This window comes from Syngnathus leptorhynchus, chromosome 3, assembly GCF_054491065.1.
Source record: "Syngnathus leptorhynchus isolate UIUO chromosome 3, UIUO_Slep, whole genome shotgun sequence".
Classification (NCBI taxonomy): Eukaryota; Metazoa; Chordata; class Actinopteri; order Syngnathiformes; family Syngnathidae; genus Syngnathus; species Syngnathus leptorhynchus.
The window spans coordinates 18,388,457-18,405,435 of record NC_141197.1 but is presented as its reverse complement, the minus strand read 5'-3'; the positions used below and the strand labels follow the sequence as shown (position 1 = coordinate 18,405,435).

General features: G+C 44.4%; 1 protein-coding gene across 1 annotated transcript in view; it reads left to right on the top strand.

Moving 5' to 3' along the window:
- Positions 1-810: 810 nt before the first annotated feature.
- The window catches only part of adamts18 (ADAM metallopeptidase with thrombospondin type 1 motif, 18), a 28,741-nt gene continuing 12,572 nt past the window's right edge, over positions 811-16,979 (top strand). The window contains exons 1-13 of the mRNA XM_085907586.1: positions 811-927; positions 1,187-1,286; positions 2,703-3,022; positions 7,300-7,561; positions 7,650-7,864; positions 8,344-8,427; positions 8,580-8,739; positions 9,395-9,500; positions 10,096-10,233; positions 10,292-10,445; positions 11,807-11,902; positions 11,978-12,126; positions 16,116-16,288. Coding sequence (XP_085763712.1) covers positions 826-927; positions 1,187-1,286; positions 2,703-3,022; positions 7,300-7,561; positions 7,650-7,864; positions 8,344-8,427; positions 8,580-8,739; positions 9,395-9,500; positions 10,096-10,233; positions 10,292-10,445; positions 11,807-11,902; positions 11,978-12,126; positions 16,116-16,288 — 2,059 coding nt within the window. The 5' untranslated portion in view covers positions 811-825. The remainder of the gene's footprint in view (positions 928-1,186; positions 1,287-2,702; positions 3,023-7,299; positions 7,562-7,649; positions 7,865-8,343; positions 8,428-8,579; positions 8,740-9,394; positions 9,501-10,095; positions 10,234-10,291; positions 10,446-11,806; positions 11,903-11,977; positions 12,127-16,115; positions 16,289-16,979) is intronic.

Below are 16,979 nucleotides of genomic sequence, written 5' to 3'. Positions count from 1 at the left end.
TCCTTCCTTCCTTCCTTCCTTCCTTCCTTCCTTCCTTCCTTCCCATGCAAACACGCATTTTCCCTTCCTTACATTCTTCCTATGGCCCATAATTTACTTGCTTCCTTCCACACACAGATCCGACTTTCCTTCCTCCCTTGAATCCTCTCATGTTTCCTTCCTTCCATTCTTCTTTCCTTCCTCTCTTGCATCAATTCTTCTTTCCCCCCTCCTCAGACCCCCTCCTTTTCTTAATGTAGTTAATTAAAGCGTGTTTGTAATTCGATAACGCATTCGCGGCAATGCTTGTCTCAGCATGCATCTACCTAGAAAAAAAAAACATTGTTGAATTATTCCACGCACTGACTCGCTCATGTCAGCATTGACATGTCGTTGCATTTTGAACTACTATATTTAGTCTTAATCGAGAGCACTTTGCACCTGCAATGTTGAACATTCAAGCACGGAGCATACAAAAAGTATCTCGTTAACTTCACGCGCATTCGTCAGCTCCAGCGCGTACGAATACGCGCGCGCACGGCCCCGTGTGGGCGTTCCGAGTGCCGCGCTCATCTCTGGCCAGCTTTTCCACGCGTGCTCTTGTGATGCTGCGAGTTGATTGGTGCCAAATGCGCACGACTGACTCTCCCACACGGGCTCACTCACTCATTCAGTCAGAGTTGGCCGGACTACCTGCCTTACACGAGTGGACCCCACCTGAGGTGGTCCACGATGCGCGCGCACTGCGCGATGATGGCAATATTGGGTGCGCTTTTACGTCCCTTGCGCACATTTAGGAGCCACCGGGAGGTGTGAGTTCGCCCCGAACCCACCACAACCACCACCATGGACTGTCTGCTTCTGATCATTTGGACTCTACCCTTGCCGTTGGTCGGCTGCGCCCCAGTGCGGCTGCTTTCTACCCTGCTGACCTGGAGCCTCATCAAGGTAAGTGAGTTAAAATCCATAGCACGTGATTCATGTCATTTATGTCAAAGGTCCTCAGACTTTTCGGTTTCAGCAACATCTGTCGGGAAATAATTCTGTCTCAGGACCGCCTCGTAAAGGTAACGGCAATGAAACATAATGCACCTCTGAATGGTCCACGGACCTCAGTTTGAGAACCTCTAATTTATGTCATTTATGCATTACCTATACCTGCTTATTTATTTATTTATTTATTTATTTATTTATTTATTTTTAACAGACACTGCACATATGCTGCACACACGCCTCCCTGCACAGTGTGTCAACCAACTACTTTTCTTCTTCTTCTTCCTCCTCCAGCGGCCACGGGTTAAATCATGGTGAGTGCTCCACTTGCTGGTGTTGTCTGGTTGGCTTTGTCAGCTACAACTTCTCAATGATAAATGTAAATATGGAGGAAGTGTAACCCCAGTTGCATCAAAAAAAATATTTCAATTTGAATCACTGCGTACTTTAACTGATTCTGTACTTCCATTATTTTCGGTTCCAAAAATTTTCCCAGTTGGAGTTGCGCTTGATTCTTGGAGGTTTGACTGTAAATACCAGACATAACCTCTGGGATGGCTCAAGTATGTTAATGCTTTCCAGTCCTCAAAGGGCAAATTACCAGTGTGACAATGTCGGGGTCGAGCGGGTCGTGAGGTCCAAAAAAATAAAAATCTGGGATTCCCTCTTGGCCAAGTTGCCCTGTAGGGACTATTTCTATACTTTGATTTATTGGGGGGCTGGGCAGAAAAAAGATTGCGTGCTTCTCAAAGTGTTGAAATATGACAGGAAACTAAATGAAGCTCACTGTAACCCCGTTGTTAACTTTTATTTGCTATGACAGGCACGGGAAATGAAATATTTGCTAGCTTCTTTTCTCCGCTTTTGAACTGCATCAAGTGATACGTAGCGTATGTCCAATGGGTCGGCCGAATGATTGGAGGAGACGCTAACTCACTACATCGCCATTCATCTCAACTAAAATAATCCAAGACAGTTGACATTTCGTTTTTTTTCTCATAAATACATCAGTCTGAAATATTATTATAACATCTGATAGCCCGAGGCTCAGTTTCACTATATCGGTTTACAGTAGTTAAACTTCCTGTCCTTTATCCAATATGTTCAGTGGTAACATTCTGGAATGAAAAGAAATGGTGCATTTACAGTCTCACTCTAATGTAGTCACTGATAATGATTTTGAAAAACCCTTTATATTTATTTTACTGTAGGAAGTATTGACGCCTGGTATCGGCAGCCTTTACGAGAACCAATACCTTAAAATGAGGCCGGTATTAGCCAGATACCGAGTAATGATAATATCGAAGTGGTTGGGGATCGTAGTTTATTGTATACTTGTGTTTTAATTTGGTGGCGTTCAGTCGCTATTTGCCAATTTAAGGGAAATGGCAAACCACGCTGGTAGATTGATCACCAGTCGATCAGAGGACACAAAGAAGTGCCACCAAGTAGGGATAAATAGCACCAAGGTGCAAAACTCCCTCAAAGACAAGGACCACATCAATTCTCAAAGGACGTTGTTGAACTTCTAAGGGGCACGAAGTCCTGTCACTTGGGTTGGATTGTTTTATGGATTCTGTTTTGGGTATGTCTCTGTACCTCTGGAAAAGGTGCAGTTACTTTAGAGTCCAATTGGTCCTCTGGGACTTTCAAATTTAGCAATTTAGCTCTTGTTCTTTGGTCCAAGACAAAGACTTGGACCATGACTTCCTGTCCTCTGCCCCACTCAGACTACGCCTTTGCCACCCCGGTGGAGGTGGACGCTGAGGGCCAATACCTGACCCACGATGTGAGCCGTTGGGGCCGTCGCAGCAGGAGGTCCGCATCCCGGCCCTCATCCGTGCACTACCGCCTCTCTGTGTTCGGCCGGGACCTGCATCTGGACCTGCGGCCATCGTCGGTGGTTGGCCCGGGTTTCACGGTGCAGACGTTAGGCTCGGACGGCATCGCCACGGTAACCAAAGGCGACGGGTACCACGACTGCTTCTATCAAGGATCTATCCGGGACCTGTCGTCCTCCTCGGCCGCTATATCGACATGCTCGGGGCTGGTGAGTCTGCTATTTTTATATGTGTGCGTGTGTGTACCCGTGCTTTTACACATCTCTCCTGCCCAGAAAAAAATCTTTGGATTAAGTACAAAATAAGGAGCGACTGCATTCAAGGGCGCCGGAGGCGGGGTGGGATTAAGGTGGGATTACAAACAATGCGTCAGAAGAAGAAAGACGCATGAGAGGGAAAAAGAGGGTGACATCATGAATGGCGAGCGAGAGAGAGCGAGTTAGGGAAAGTGTTGAGCGGGAATAATGTGGAGCCATTGTCCGGCCTTGGAAGCTCCCAGGGAGGTCGTATCGTCCCTTTTGAAAGATGGACTGTTCATGTCAAAGGGCTTTGGGCAGAACAAAACGGGGAGAAAGGAAGAATAAGAGCCTCTCCTTCTTCATCTTGTTGTCTCTTGAGGAGGGGAAGTCAGCTGGGGATTCTGGATGAGAACCAACTCTGGAGCGCTCTGGGTCAAACAGATGGAAGTGTAGCAAATGAGGAGACGGTATTAAGAGCGGCGCGAGATGATGAGGGATTTTAGAGTCTGGTTAATGTGGACATTTTGTAATTACTTTCTGCGATCGCTACTTGAGTGAAGTGAACACGGGTCTCGTGTCGACGAGAGGTTTTCTCATGTTTGGGTTTCTGAACCTGTTGACCCCCCCAAATCAACGCTTTGTGTAATGCTACATAAAAAGTTTCTGGTTTGCTGCTTATTCATTTGGTTAACCACATTCAAAGTATTGTTTCAACAATTTGGTAAAGAACCACCGTAAAAGCAAACCCCAATAAATCCACACACAAAATGTCACTTTCCTGCCGCTAAAAGTGCCTTATTTGATATGAACTAGTTTAAAAATGTAGGCGGTGCCAGTTGAGATGACACGACGGTGCGAATCCGACGTCTACAGCCTTTGTTCACCCCCGTTGCTGTCGTTGACACGGTGACGCAAGTTGCGACTTCCGCCAAGATCACAGACTCCAACCTACAAATTACGTCCGTCCTTGCTACGCACCCGACTCCCTGCGGTGTGTGGGGGCTTTTCCTGCCGCCCCAACGGTGATGTTTGATGTTTTTGAACGAGGACACTAACTTCAACCAAGTGACTATCTCCTGGAAATTATTTTTTACTCAACTTTGGCATATTGTAGAATTAAATTACAGATGAAAGCAACTTCTGACAATTGGGTAAAGGAAAAAAATGGGTGGGTTTTTAGTATCTGGAAAGTTTACCTGCAGAATTCAGAAATGCAGAAAAACTTGCTGGTATGTGAACTATTATAGATGATTTTTTTTTTTTTTTGGTCGGGCAAGAACCTGCACCATCTTTCCTCACCGGGTTGGAGTGACACATCAGTGAGTGATCCCCGGCCAGCAATGGGCCCATTTGTACCTGTCTACTTTGTGTAGAGGCCAACAAATTGGGCCGCTCCTTCTTCTCTCGGGCCTGGAGCCGCTCCCTGGTGGTCTGCATGTGCTGACAGTGATGTAGTGCCCACCGTTGGATGCCAGTTTGAGAAGAGGCAAAAGGAGGGGGCGCTCGGTTGGGTTAGTCGAATGGCCGAGGGATGCCGTGTGTGTCCTTTGTCGTCTTTCTCACACAAGACTAATGGGCTCTGCCGAGGACTTCAAGTGGATGCAAACTGAAGTCATACATCAAAACTTGAGCCTCTTGTGTTGCCTTTACATCTATTGGAGTAGTGCAATAATGGGATTTGTTGGCCTTGAGATTAAATAAAACAGTAGTTTCTTTGTTTATCTCTCAAATTCATAATAGGCCACTGTTTGTCACAGTCACCTTCTCTTATAGTTGGTGTACATCTGTTATGCAAAAAACACATTTTCGTTTCATTATTAGTGTTCCTATTTTTTTTTTTAATTGGGCCATTAATGGGTACTCTATATCGCAAATTGGGAATGTATCCTCCACGATGAAGAGATTCCTGATGATTCACAATGAGCTAGAGTTGTCTTTGAGCCACTTGAGCGGTTTGATGTCGGCCCGGTTGCGTCAAAGCATCTTCTGTCGCTACCTCCTTGTTATCCCGTTTGGAGCCAGCGGGGCACGCGAGGACATAACCCTTAGGGGCCCATCCAAATGGAAATTGTTATCAAAGCACTCTAACTGTTTCACTTCTACACACAGAACTGGAAGTAACGGCGCAGTTGTGATGCTAATGTTGTCACAGCTAATGACAATTAGCATCTTAATGCTGCTTAAATAAATAGAACAGGAGTTGGTGAAACAACACTTTAAAGACATTATGTCACTTGAATCAACTTTTAGGAATTGAATGTTTAACTTGTACATCTTGAATTGTTGTTTGGCCCTTTTATACTGAAAACTGTGTTGTGTTAGCTAGCACCCAGCAATATTTTTGGAAAAAGGGAAAAAAAATCCTCCCTTGGTTTCATCGGATCAAAACGCCTTTATTTTATTATTTTCCAGTATTTATTCTCTGTCAACATACTCTGGCACCGCTGCCGGTCTCCTTACTCTTCTAAATATAATATTACCACCTTGTGCTTCTTCCTCTTACAAGACCCATAATTCTTCTGGTCACATGACTCCCCGCAGATGTGCAGTAATCACTGGTTTGGGGCTTCTGGCCACTCGCCCCCTCCCCTCCCCCTTGTCTTATGGCGTGTAAGCACTTAGTCATTTGCGTCATAATGTCATGGTAGAAAACCTTAAAAGTAGTTTATATAGAGGCCCGTTGGGGAGATTCAGTAATCGGGCTTGTACAAGAAGAAAAAAAAAAGGCCACAATTGACCATGCAGATTTATGTGTGTTCAAATACAAGAAGTCGATGAACAATTTTATTTTGGAATTGGCGGTTGTACATGTGTACTTTTATTTATTGAAACTCTAATTCTTTGGGTTTTTTTCTGTAATATTTTAATGATTTGTTCATGTTAAGGCATGTTTTTTTTACCCGTCACTTTCCCAATAATTTCCTAATGTAATTTTCGTTTGGCTCAGCATAACCATTACTGAATCGACATGGAGTCTAGACTCACTTAAGCCTCTTTGATGGGCACAAGAAAGCAAGAAACGATAACGTTTGACATTTTACGTGACAGTTTCCCCGGTTGAAAGTCACTAATTGCACCTTTGCACGTCGGAAAATGAAGCGAAAGGCGGCGCAAAGCATCGGCGGCCGATACGTCGTATGATAAATTAACCTTCACAAGGCTAATCCTTTTGAAGAAAATATAGCATCGCTTCAGGGCGAGGGAAAGTTTCCGAGGAACGATGACAGCGATATCGCTCAACGAACTTGTAAAAACTCCAGACGGCGGATGAAAAGATGAGCAAAATGTAGCTGGCTGATAAAAGCCGCCTGACCTCTTCTGATTCCGCTTCTAATTTAAGACATCGCAGCAGTGATTGAATGTAGCTAGCCTGCAACTGGAGCATAATAGTCTTGATTATAAAAAAAAAAAACATTCCCGCCAGATACAATGATTATCAATTTTATTGTTACGGGCCTCTCATACCAAGCTAAAACTTCACAACGTGTGTGTGCTGTCAAACCGAAGCGTGTCACGGCTCCACGTGAAATGTCGGCTGGAGGAAGTTTACGTTCCACACAAATGAGAAAGACTCGGGGCTCAAAGCGTCCGCTCCACAGCCAGCCCCAGTCATGTTTTGACAACACCGGCTCCTCTCTTGTCGGCCTTCTGTTTATTTTGCAACCCACTAGTCGGCGGTGTCAGACACACACATACACACACGCGTGCACGTACACACTGATAGCCAAACACACTCACGTTGAGGCCAAAGGTCAGTGGGTCAGTGGGTTGATGTGTGTGTGTGTGTGTTTTTGTCTTATGGTGTGTGCCCGCAATTCTAAATGGGGAATTAGTGGAAACAGACAATGAATTGATGCCTCCAATGAGCGTGAATTTAACTAATTATTGCTGCCAAGAAAACAAGCACAAAAGCAGTAAGTTGGGTTGAAAAAATAAATACATAAATAAATAAATAAAAAAATAAAAAAATAAAAAAATAAATAAATAGAGTTAATAAAAAGAGTTTCACAAAATTTGATTTTTAATTTTTGGACATTTTTCACATATTGTAAAAATAAATGACATTGCGATTATTGAATAAAAATTTATATATGTATATATTTTTCTTCTGACTCCCTTTATTTGCCTTATCATTTTTTGGCACTACAGTTTTAATCAGCATCAATAAGAAAATTTTACAAATTAAAAAAAATATATTTTTATTCAAACTATTTGTTTCATAATTACATGCCGTGTGTGTCTCCCAGTCAGGTTTAATCCGTGTTTCCGAGCACGACTACTTGATCTCGCCTCTACCTCAGCATCTGGCAAAACGTCACAACTACAGCGCACCCGACGGTCACCATCCGCACGTCGTCTACAAACGCTCCGCTGAACACGTGGTCCGACAACAAGCCGGCGACCCGTCCGGTTTCGGACCGTCCACGTTGCATCGGGACCACCATCAACAGCAGGATGATCAAAACGGGCACTCAGAAAGGCAACACTTCTGTGGGCGCCGCAAGCAATGTATGTAAGGGACCTTCATTTTCCTACTAATTCTGCACGGAAACAAATCCTCTTCTGTCTGATTGAACCAAAATGCTTCTCATGATAGACACTCCAAAACCGCCCACTGAGGAGCCTTTCCTGATGCCAGATGAGTTTGCCACGACTGACGAAGAGGGCCCGGGAAGGCCAAAGCGATCGCCTATCAACTCCAACCGGGTGGGAGGTCTGAATGTGGAGACCCTGGTGGTGGCCGATAGGAAGATGCTGGAGAAACACGGCCGGGAGAACGTCACCACTTATGTCCTCACTGTCATGAATATGGTCAGTGTCAAAAAGTGAAGATGGTGTCAAACTCAAGGCCCGAGGGCCAGATACAGCCCACCAAATCATTTTATGTGGCCCGCAAAGACAAATTGTGCACTGACTTCATGTTAATAGTAAAATTACAAATTGTCAATCCATCCATCTAACAGTACAGAAATATATTGTAAAGCCTTCGACTGTATTTCAGTCCAATTCAAAGCCAGAAACGCCAACAGGCCGGAACGTAACCGTCTGCCTTTCGTTTTGAAAGATGTGGTTTTGATGTACTTTGGGTGGCGCCGATGGCTTCTTCCCATTCTCCTAAATGCGCCACTTGCTCAATCCCTGACAAAGTCTTTCCACATTTTCGTCTACGGTCGCCCTGTGTGCATTTAGTCGTGACGACGGGCAAAGGCACGGTGGTCACTGATTTTAGAGTTGGCTCATTTGTTGAGTTAACAGCCACTTTTACTGCTCGTTTTTTTTTTCTCCTCCAGGTTTCCAGTCTGTTCAAAGACGGCACCATCGGGACAGACATCAACATTGTGGTAGTTAGCTTATTGCTACTGGAACAGGACCCGGTGAGTGTGCTGGCTCGTTGTAACTCTGTAAATATAAACGTATCCGCTGTTAGAAATGTTTGTAAGTTATTATTTTCAACCATAACTATAAAACTTAAAAATTGTCATAGCTACGTTTTCTAAAAATAATTCTGCTCATGCCACGTCAATAGCTGGGCCTGAGCATCAATCACCATGCCGACCAGTCGCTTAACAGTTTCTGCCAGTGGCAATCGGGCTTGGTGGGCAAGAGCGGGAAACGGCACGACCACGCCGTTCTCCTCACCGGGCTGGACATCTGCTCCTGGAAGAACGAGCCCTGCGACACCCTGGGTAAGGCAAGCGGCCAAGCGCAACTTCCTGTTCTCCGTTTTTGCTTCTGGTTTGTTTTGACACCTGAAGGTCTCGACCAGTTTATGCTGCTCTGCAAACATGAGGTTGTTAAGTTTGGTTGCCACGTGTTAGTTACTGACCCGATCCTGTCGACGCGTGACTGCGGGGTTCATAAAATTCGACTAACACTGCAAAAAAAAAGTAGTGGACAGACCCAAGATGTGCATGTGTCTTTTTATGACAGGACCTTGGTTATGTGTTGCTTCACAAATCCGTTGTAAAATCAAGTCGCTAGTTTTTTTTTTCCGGTTCTCCCATGGTAGTCTCAAGATGGACGGATGGAGTGACCTCGGATAATTGCTGGAAAGTCTTAACTGTCCTACCCAGGGAGTCTCCCATGTCTGCTTCAAATTCATTTGGGTCCAGACTGTGGTCATAGGCACATTTTCATTCCTGTTATTTTGGTTTGGATCAAATGTCTGGACTGACCAAGCAAGGTGGATGAAGAAGTACCATTCAGGATATTTAGAATGCTAAAAAACAGTCAAAACTTTTTTTACTTTCTGGACCTGAATTTGACTGATTTGTAAAGATTTTTGTGCATGTTAAATTTCGACTTGTCTTGCTTCATCTTCATTCTGATTTCTGTCCTTAGGTTTTGCTCCAATCAGCGGCATGTGCAGCAAATACAGGAGCTGCACCATCAATGAGGACACGGGACTGGGATTGGCGTTCACCATCGCTCACGAATCCGGACACAAGTACGTCCGTCGCACCTCGCAGTGACTACGTTTCACAGTCAATTGGCAGAAATTGCAACCTGGATGTGAAGAAAGTTTTTAAATGAAAGCGGCCTCAAGACGCGCTTTGACCTGCCAACATTATGTCCAAATTGGACTATTGGGGAGAATAGCCTAAGGCGGACGCCGCTCTATTTATATTTTGTGTTTCCATCGAGATGCAAGTTTATTGGTTCAATTTACTTTTTTTTTATGTTTAAACTCATCTGCTTGCCTGGCGCTCACCCAACACAGACATGTTTCCTCCTGCTCTTCACCAGACTGCTTAAGTGTCAAAAAGGCATGAAAGCGTGTTGAGTCCTGAGATAAATTGGGCCAGAAAGAAAATCACTATTGGCAAATATACTTGTCCATCTATATTAAAAGCCAAATTTAAAGCTTGAAACCAATATGGAGACTTGACACCCTACCCCAAGTAAAACCCTCATTTGCAACCATATCTTAAAACCCTAATTTGGCCTGAAAATCTCGTACGTTTTAAACCCAGACAAAAACCCGTTTGAATCAGGTTTGATACCTTAATTTCAAATTCTTGTTTGTTTTTTTTCCACATCAGTTTCGGGATGATACATGACGGTGAGGGAAACCCCTGTCGCAAAACCGAGGGCAACATCATGTCCCCCACCCTTGCCGGTAACAACGGAGTCTTCTCTTGGTCCATCTGCAGCCGCCAGTACCTGAACCGCTTCCTTGGGTAGGCATCATTGCATGGTTGATGTTTTTGTCGATTGTAATCGCTACGTGCCCTCCAGGACCACTCAAGCGTCCTGCCTGGTGGACGAGCCCAAGCAGATCGGTCAGTACAAATATCCTGAGAAGCTTCCCGGCCAGCTGTACGACGCCGACACACAGTGCAAGTGGCAATTTGGCGCCAAGGCAACATTATGCAGTCTTGACTTTGTTAAGGTAACCTCATCAAAATCTCCCAAACTTGAACCTTTTGAACTTTACCTCAAGCTTTTCCCACACTGGCCTCACTCTGCATCGCATGGAAAACAACATCTATAGAATGAACCCGGCTCTTGTGGACCGGAACTCTCCCACATCAACAAATTCTTTGAGACCTCCAGTAATGAGCCGCCCTGTCATACAAGATCCGAGTATTGTACTTACAGCGTCAATGATGTCCAACTAAATGGGGACTTTATTAATGACGATGATTTTTGCCAGACCCCCCCATGATTTTACCCCTCAATGGGGTAGAGCCCTTCTACGCTAGGTGAAGTCTTTATGTACGCCGTCATTCACATGGAAATGCCGCTTGGCCTCTAACGGCTGGGAAATGGACTCAGCCAAATGGTATAGCCAAGGGATTAGCGCAAAACACTTCATCGGGGCTATTCAGGACGTTTTCAAAGGCTGTTTACATGTTCGTGACCTGTTAGAAGAGGCGTGTTTGTTGGAAATGAGGCTGGCGAGGTGCAAAGCAGAAAAATGGGTGGTGACTTTGATGCTAACACGTACTTAAAAGCCAAAACTGGATTTAAAGTTTAATTTAAGAGCTTCAATCTTTATTTGAAACCCCATTCCCGGACACCAATTAAAGGCCCTAAGAGATTTGAAGCCCTAATTTAAAAATATTAAAATCCTTATTTAAAAGCCAAACTAATTTAGACTTGAAAGCGTTCATTGAAGGCCTAACACCAAATTAAAATCTCAAACCCTGCTTAAAACCGTAACCCTATCATCAAACGCTCAACACTGTCTTGAAATTGTAACTTTTGTTTGAAATACTAACATTTACTTTCAACCCAAATATGAAAACATGACCTGTCTTGAACCCTTAACTGTAAAGAAACCCTTTTACTGAAAACCTAAATCTAAATCTTTAATTTCAAACCCTAACCAGGCTTAAAACCTTAACACTTGTTCAAAACCCTATGTAGTCCTAATTACCCCCGGCTCTCCGTCCCGATCGGTTCCCCCGTGCCCGGTGCAGCCGGGCTGGCTGCCAGCGTCGGCAGCCTGTCTCCCGATGCGAGGCTCTCCCTCTGTGCTCACTCACTCGCTTGCTTTCTGTATTGTTGGGTCAGATGACACACATAATTAGAGGCGCTTTCATTAAAGAAGCGCACTGATTAGATTTGACGTGCCGGCTTTTTTTAGGGGAGGCTCATTGTCGGGTTTGTGAAGGGGTGCGCCCGACGGTGAGCCAGCTGATGCTCGCTCAGCAGTGATTGCAAGTCATATATATATTTTTATTTAGTTTCTGTACTTGCACGAGTACTACATCTTATCATCTCTGTTGTGTTTGTCGCATTTGGCAGGACATCTGCAAGTCACTGTGGTGTCACCGCACGGGCCAACGATGCGAGACCAAGTTCATGCCTGCCGCCGAGGGCACCAGCTGCGGGCCCGACATGGTGAGACGGCTCGTCTCATAATTCAAACTGGATTAAACCATCCTCATGAAGTTCACTGAGTGATATGTACATCAGTGGTGTTGGCGAGGCCAGTGTGTCAAATACGGGGAGCACGGCCCCAAGGCGGTCCACGGCCAGTGGTCGCCCTGGTCCCAGTGGTCGGAATGTTCCAGAACGTGCGGAGGTGGGGTCATGTACAGGGAGCGCTCCTGCACCAGTCCACGGTAAACACACACACATTCACTATAGACAGCATTCATCATGTCATCACTCCTGGAAACTGCTCCCACATCCAAACAACTTCTGCTCTTTCATCCTTTTTTGGAACACCTGAACGCAGCGTCTGCCAGATAGCTGTCAGCACACACACATACGTGCACGTACACATGCGCGTGTAGAGTCAGCTGACAGTCCAGACAGCAAGACAATCTCTCCCCATGCACCAGACAAGGGTGGGACAAAAAGTTGCTTTTTTTTGCGCCGAGAGCTGCCAAGGTCTCGCATGGCTGCTCGCTCGGACAAACGTAATGTCGCGCATCCCACAGTGCCCGACAGCTCTCTTAGTAAGTCTCAACATGAGGCAAAAGAAGCGGACATTTTCCAACCCACTGTTTGTTTAATTTTGTGTTTTATGGCGAGTCATCAAGTTTGCCCGAGAAGCTCCGCCCACAAAAGGGTTCGTCATATTGTGTCATCCGTATTGTATGGTTCAATTTTGGTACCAATTAGACACAGTTTTTAAAATGGCAGCAATTTTTTTTAAGCAGGGGATCCCTACGAACCTTCTCGGGTCAATTCATAAAACTGGACGTGCCTACTAAATTTCATGGTCCGCTTAACTGGCTTTCCAAAAATTTCATGGCGTGCTACCAGGTCAATTTTTGGGAGTCATGCCTACTCGCTTATATGAGTGATTTGCTTCGTGTTGTTCGTGTTGGGGGATGGATAGATAGAAAGATGGTGGAACTAATTGCCTGCATTTGGCTCGTTGGGCTCTTGGCCGATGAACACGAAGCAACAGTCAAGACAAATTTTATGGCCGGCAGCACCTTTCTTGTTTTTAATCTTACATTTGTGTTTCGTCAAGCAAACACACATTTCTTTTGGTTTAATTGAATCAGTTGCCAGGTGGGATGAAGGTTATGTATGACCGGTGATGTTAGCTTGAGGGATACAATTTTTCGAGTGGCTTTGTGTTTAGATTCAGGAAAGCAACATTGCTCATGATTCAAAGATTAATTTCCCTATTCTGAGTATGATACAATGTTTTTCTCTCACAATTATGTTTTATCAAGCATAGATGGCTTTGTCAATAGATTAGCAAGTGGTACAGCTAAGCAGACAAACAAGCTATCTAGCTATCGAGCTAGCTAGAATCGATAGATAGATTTTCAAATGTTCTCATGGGACCAATTTTTATTCTAACAAGTGAAAAAAATAATTTAAGAACAACATCCAAAGGTATTTACAAAAACAAAATAAGTCTTCTTAACAACAAGATATTAGCAAAACAATCATCCGAGACTGCCTGTGCTAATGAACAGTTTTTCCCTTCATCACAAAGTTTTCACCAGTCGCCCTCCTCCTTTGCAAACACGCAACGAGGTCAGTTTAAATATTTGGACTTCACTGGGCTCATCAGCGCTTGCTTAACAGCCAGGCAGACATGGGCGCACCCGGCCCGTCTCCTAATCCCTCCCGCCGGGGGATCAAAGATGTTTTCTGCTCATATGATACACGTTACGCATATGCCACGTTCAGCACAGCGAGGAGGGCCCGCAGAGGAGGCCCTCCGCAAGTAGGTTAGCTGTCCACTTCGTTTATCGCTCCTGCGGCGGCGTGAGAGGCTTGCAGCGACTTCTGCGACTACGAGCTATGGGGTCAGTGGGACACAGTGAGGGAAAGGTGTTTGGGTCTTATAGGAGACATTTTATGGATTTTGTTGACAATACAAAACTATCCGTTACCCATTCTCACAATGTGCTGGAACTTTTTTTTTTTTTGCTGACTTAGGCAATTCGTTCATCTGTAGTGGCATTTGGAGAAAAAAAAACCACATTTATATCAGTTGCATATCTGTGTGAGTCATCGGGCCGCGACGAACCCATTCAAGTGTGTTTGCATCTTTGTGACTGTACCGCTGTTAATCTCAGAGATTAATTTGGTAGGGCCCCTCTCCTTCTAATGAGACCACAATCAGATGGATTAGCCTGAATCTATTTGCCTGTCGCTAATGTCATTCACACCCCACAAGCTGCTTCAAATTGACAGTTTGGCATGTCCTACCAAAATGACATTAAAACCAGAACATAGTCTGGAAAAGTGTTGCTGTCTAGGTGGCTAACACTTAGCGCAATGCTAACAACAAAACAAATTTGAGTTCTTGTTGCAACAAGTTTGCACAGACGATAGCATGGCAAACGTCTGCCAAGTTTGGTTAATTATCGTATTCTCTTCATCCTTTGAAGAGATTTCAACCCCATCAAGCCGCTCGTGAGGTACTTTTGAACTTGACCTCCTTGTACAGTTTTGCCTCGGTGCCGCGTCAAAATTATCTTCATCAAGCATCTTCTTCTGGGTGCTCGGCAGATTAAAGCCCTTGTAGTAGCTACTCCAAAGGCGGAAAATGAAATTTCTTGCTTCACCCCCATGTCCTCCACCTGCCTCCCGTCCCCCCCACAACCTCGTGGACCACCTGCCAGATCAAACGCGGTCTAACCTAATCCTGGTCAACAAGCCCGGGCGATTAGGGTCACAATCTTGACCTGGTTTTGACGGAGCACATTTTGTCACACACTCGATGTAAAGAGGAATGTAAAGGCTGAGTGGTGCTCGCTTTAAGCGCTCAACTCTCCTTAATGAAGGTCCTCCAGGTAAAGACCAGACATCAGCTTCTCTTGCTAGGCAGATTTGAGGGGGGGATTTCATTTTAAGGGTTAAGGTCGAGTTAGGTTTGCCTCTTGCTCCTGAAATACACAGCCATATTTATATTCCCATTTTCTGGGGCAACAATAAAATTGTTTACAGACTCTGAAGCTCTGAAACAGCTGGGTGACTTTCTTGAACACCAGTTGCTGTTTGTTTAAGATTGTTGATTGAATCATTTATATGACTTACAAAATGTGTAGAAGAGAGTACGTCACCTTGTTTACATTGGGAATGTGTTTTCTGATCATTTCCCTGCACTCAAGGTAGCGTTTTGATAGCCAGTATTTCATTTTCCATCAATTCCTATATTCAATCATTTGAAATTGAGAACTTTATGAACAAATACTGTATGTCTGATCCAGTCATCCATTCAGCGAGACCTCGGGGGCTGTGTCAGCGTAGGGATGTCGATGCGGAAGGGAGGCTGCAACTCCAACTAAACAATCTGGCTCATGTCTTGTTTTGGGAACACATTGGTTGTTGAGATGTTCACGAAAGACGGCTGCAAAAAAAAAAATATATATATATAAAGTAATGTTACTGTGGAATTCTGCCGTGCAAACTACTCTGAAGAAGGCCCCAGGTGGAGCATGCTTGGCAGACCCCCCGTCACCCATAAACACACAGCCATATGTGATCCTCAACAGTAATGAGATGAAACTTGTGAAGAACGCTTCAACCTCCCAACAGAAAACACCATTCCGTCACTCCTCCGTTAAATGGAATCCAGAATGAAATTGCTTTTTCTTCATTTTATTTCCACTTTTTTTCTCACCGATATTCCTGTCCTCCCGTCGGGTTTCTGTTTCTAGTCAGCATTCTTCAGTATCCTGGCCAAGTTGAGCAGAATTACAGTTTTTATGAGATCAGCAGGATTCTTCCGGGTCTTTGCCAGTCATACCCTTTTTGGTGTAAATAGCTAAAGTCAATTTGCCCTGCTGGTGGTCCGAGTTCAAAAACATGTGGGAAACCCAAAGTTTTCTAAATGTCATCAAGCTTTGTCCAACATGTGGTCATCTGTTATCTGTTATCGGATTGTTTTATTCGACAGAAAGCAGGCGACAACAGAGTTCAATTCCTACGATGACGTTGTAAAACTATTTTCTAGTCCGGAGGGTCTTCCCGTCGTCTATTACGAAATTACTGTACACTAATGATGTCATAAAATCATAATTACAGTCAATAGTTGAATGAAATACTTCAAGACCATAAATATAAACAATGCAATGAAACACAAAGTACTCATTGACTATTTTTGATAACTTCTTTCTGATCATTTTGCCAGGCCCCAGCATAACGGCAAGTTCTGCTACGGCCCCGGCCGCCAAAACCAGCTGTGCAACACCCGAGCATGTTCGCACAACAGCGTGGACTTCCGCACGCAGCAGTGTGCCGAACACAACAGCAAACCCTTCAGGGGCTGGTACTACAAGTGGAAGCCGTACACCAAAGTGGACGGTAATGTTAGAACTTGGATAGTGTCATGATTTATTTATTTATTTACTTATTTAATTTGATCAAATTTTATCAAATTTTATTTAATTTTGTTTAATTTGATTTAATCTTATTTATTATTATTATTTTATTTATGACCAAAAGGAGGCCATCTTCTATCAACACCATATCTCCCAGCTCCAGCAGAGCGTATTCGGTGCCGTCACGGTCGGTCTGTCCAATGTTAAACACTTTCTTAATTAGTTCCCGGTAATTAAATCCTTGGGAATATTTTCGACATAAAGCACGAGAGCCGCAATCCGATTGGCCGGGGCGACTCCTCTTAAACACACAAAGGAGCGTACAAGGAGCTTGTACCGTATTGCTGCCGATGAGCTTTGTCTGGTCTTAATTCACTTGATCTTCTGTATTCCAGCCCAAATCCCTTTTTTCTGCCGTGCCTAAAGCTCCATTTACTCCTCCTGCCGTGGCCAAAAAGCTCAAGGAAAGTGTCACTGTCTGTGTAATATGCATCAGAGGCAGTGGTGGGAAGTAACAAAATACAATTAGTTGCTGTCCTACTGAGCCTTGTGCATGAAGCCATTTGAGGGTTGAAAGACTTTGATAACAACCACAACGTGGTTCTTCTACTTTTACCAGTCTCCTTTGACACAAGTATTTGAGTGTGAGAACCTTTGCCACCTCCGATGGGAGG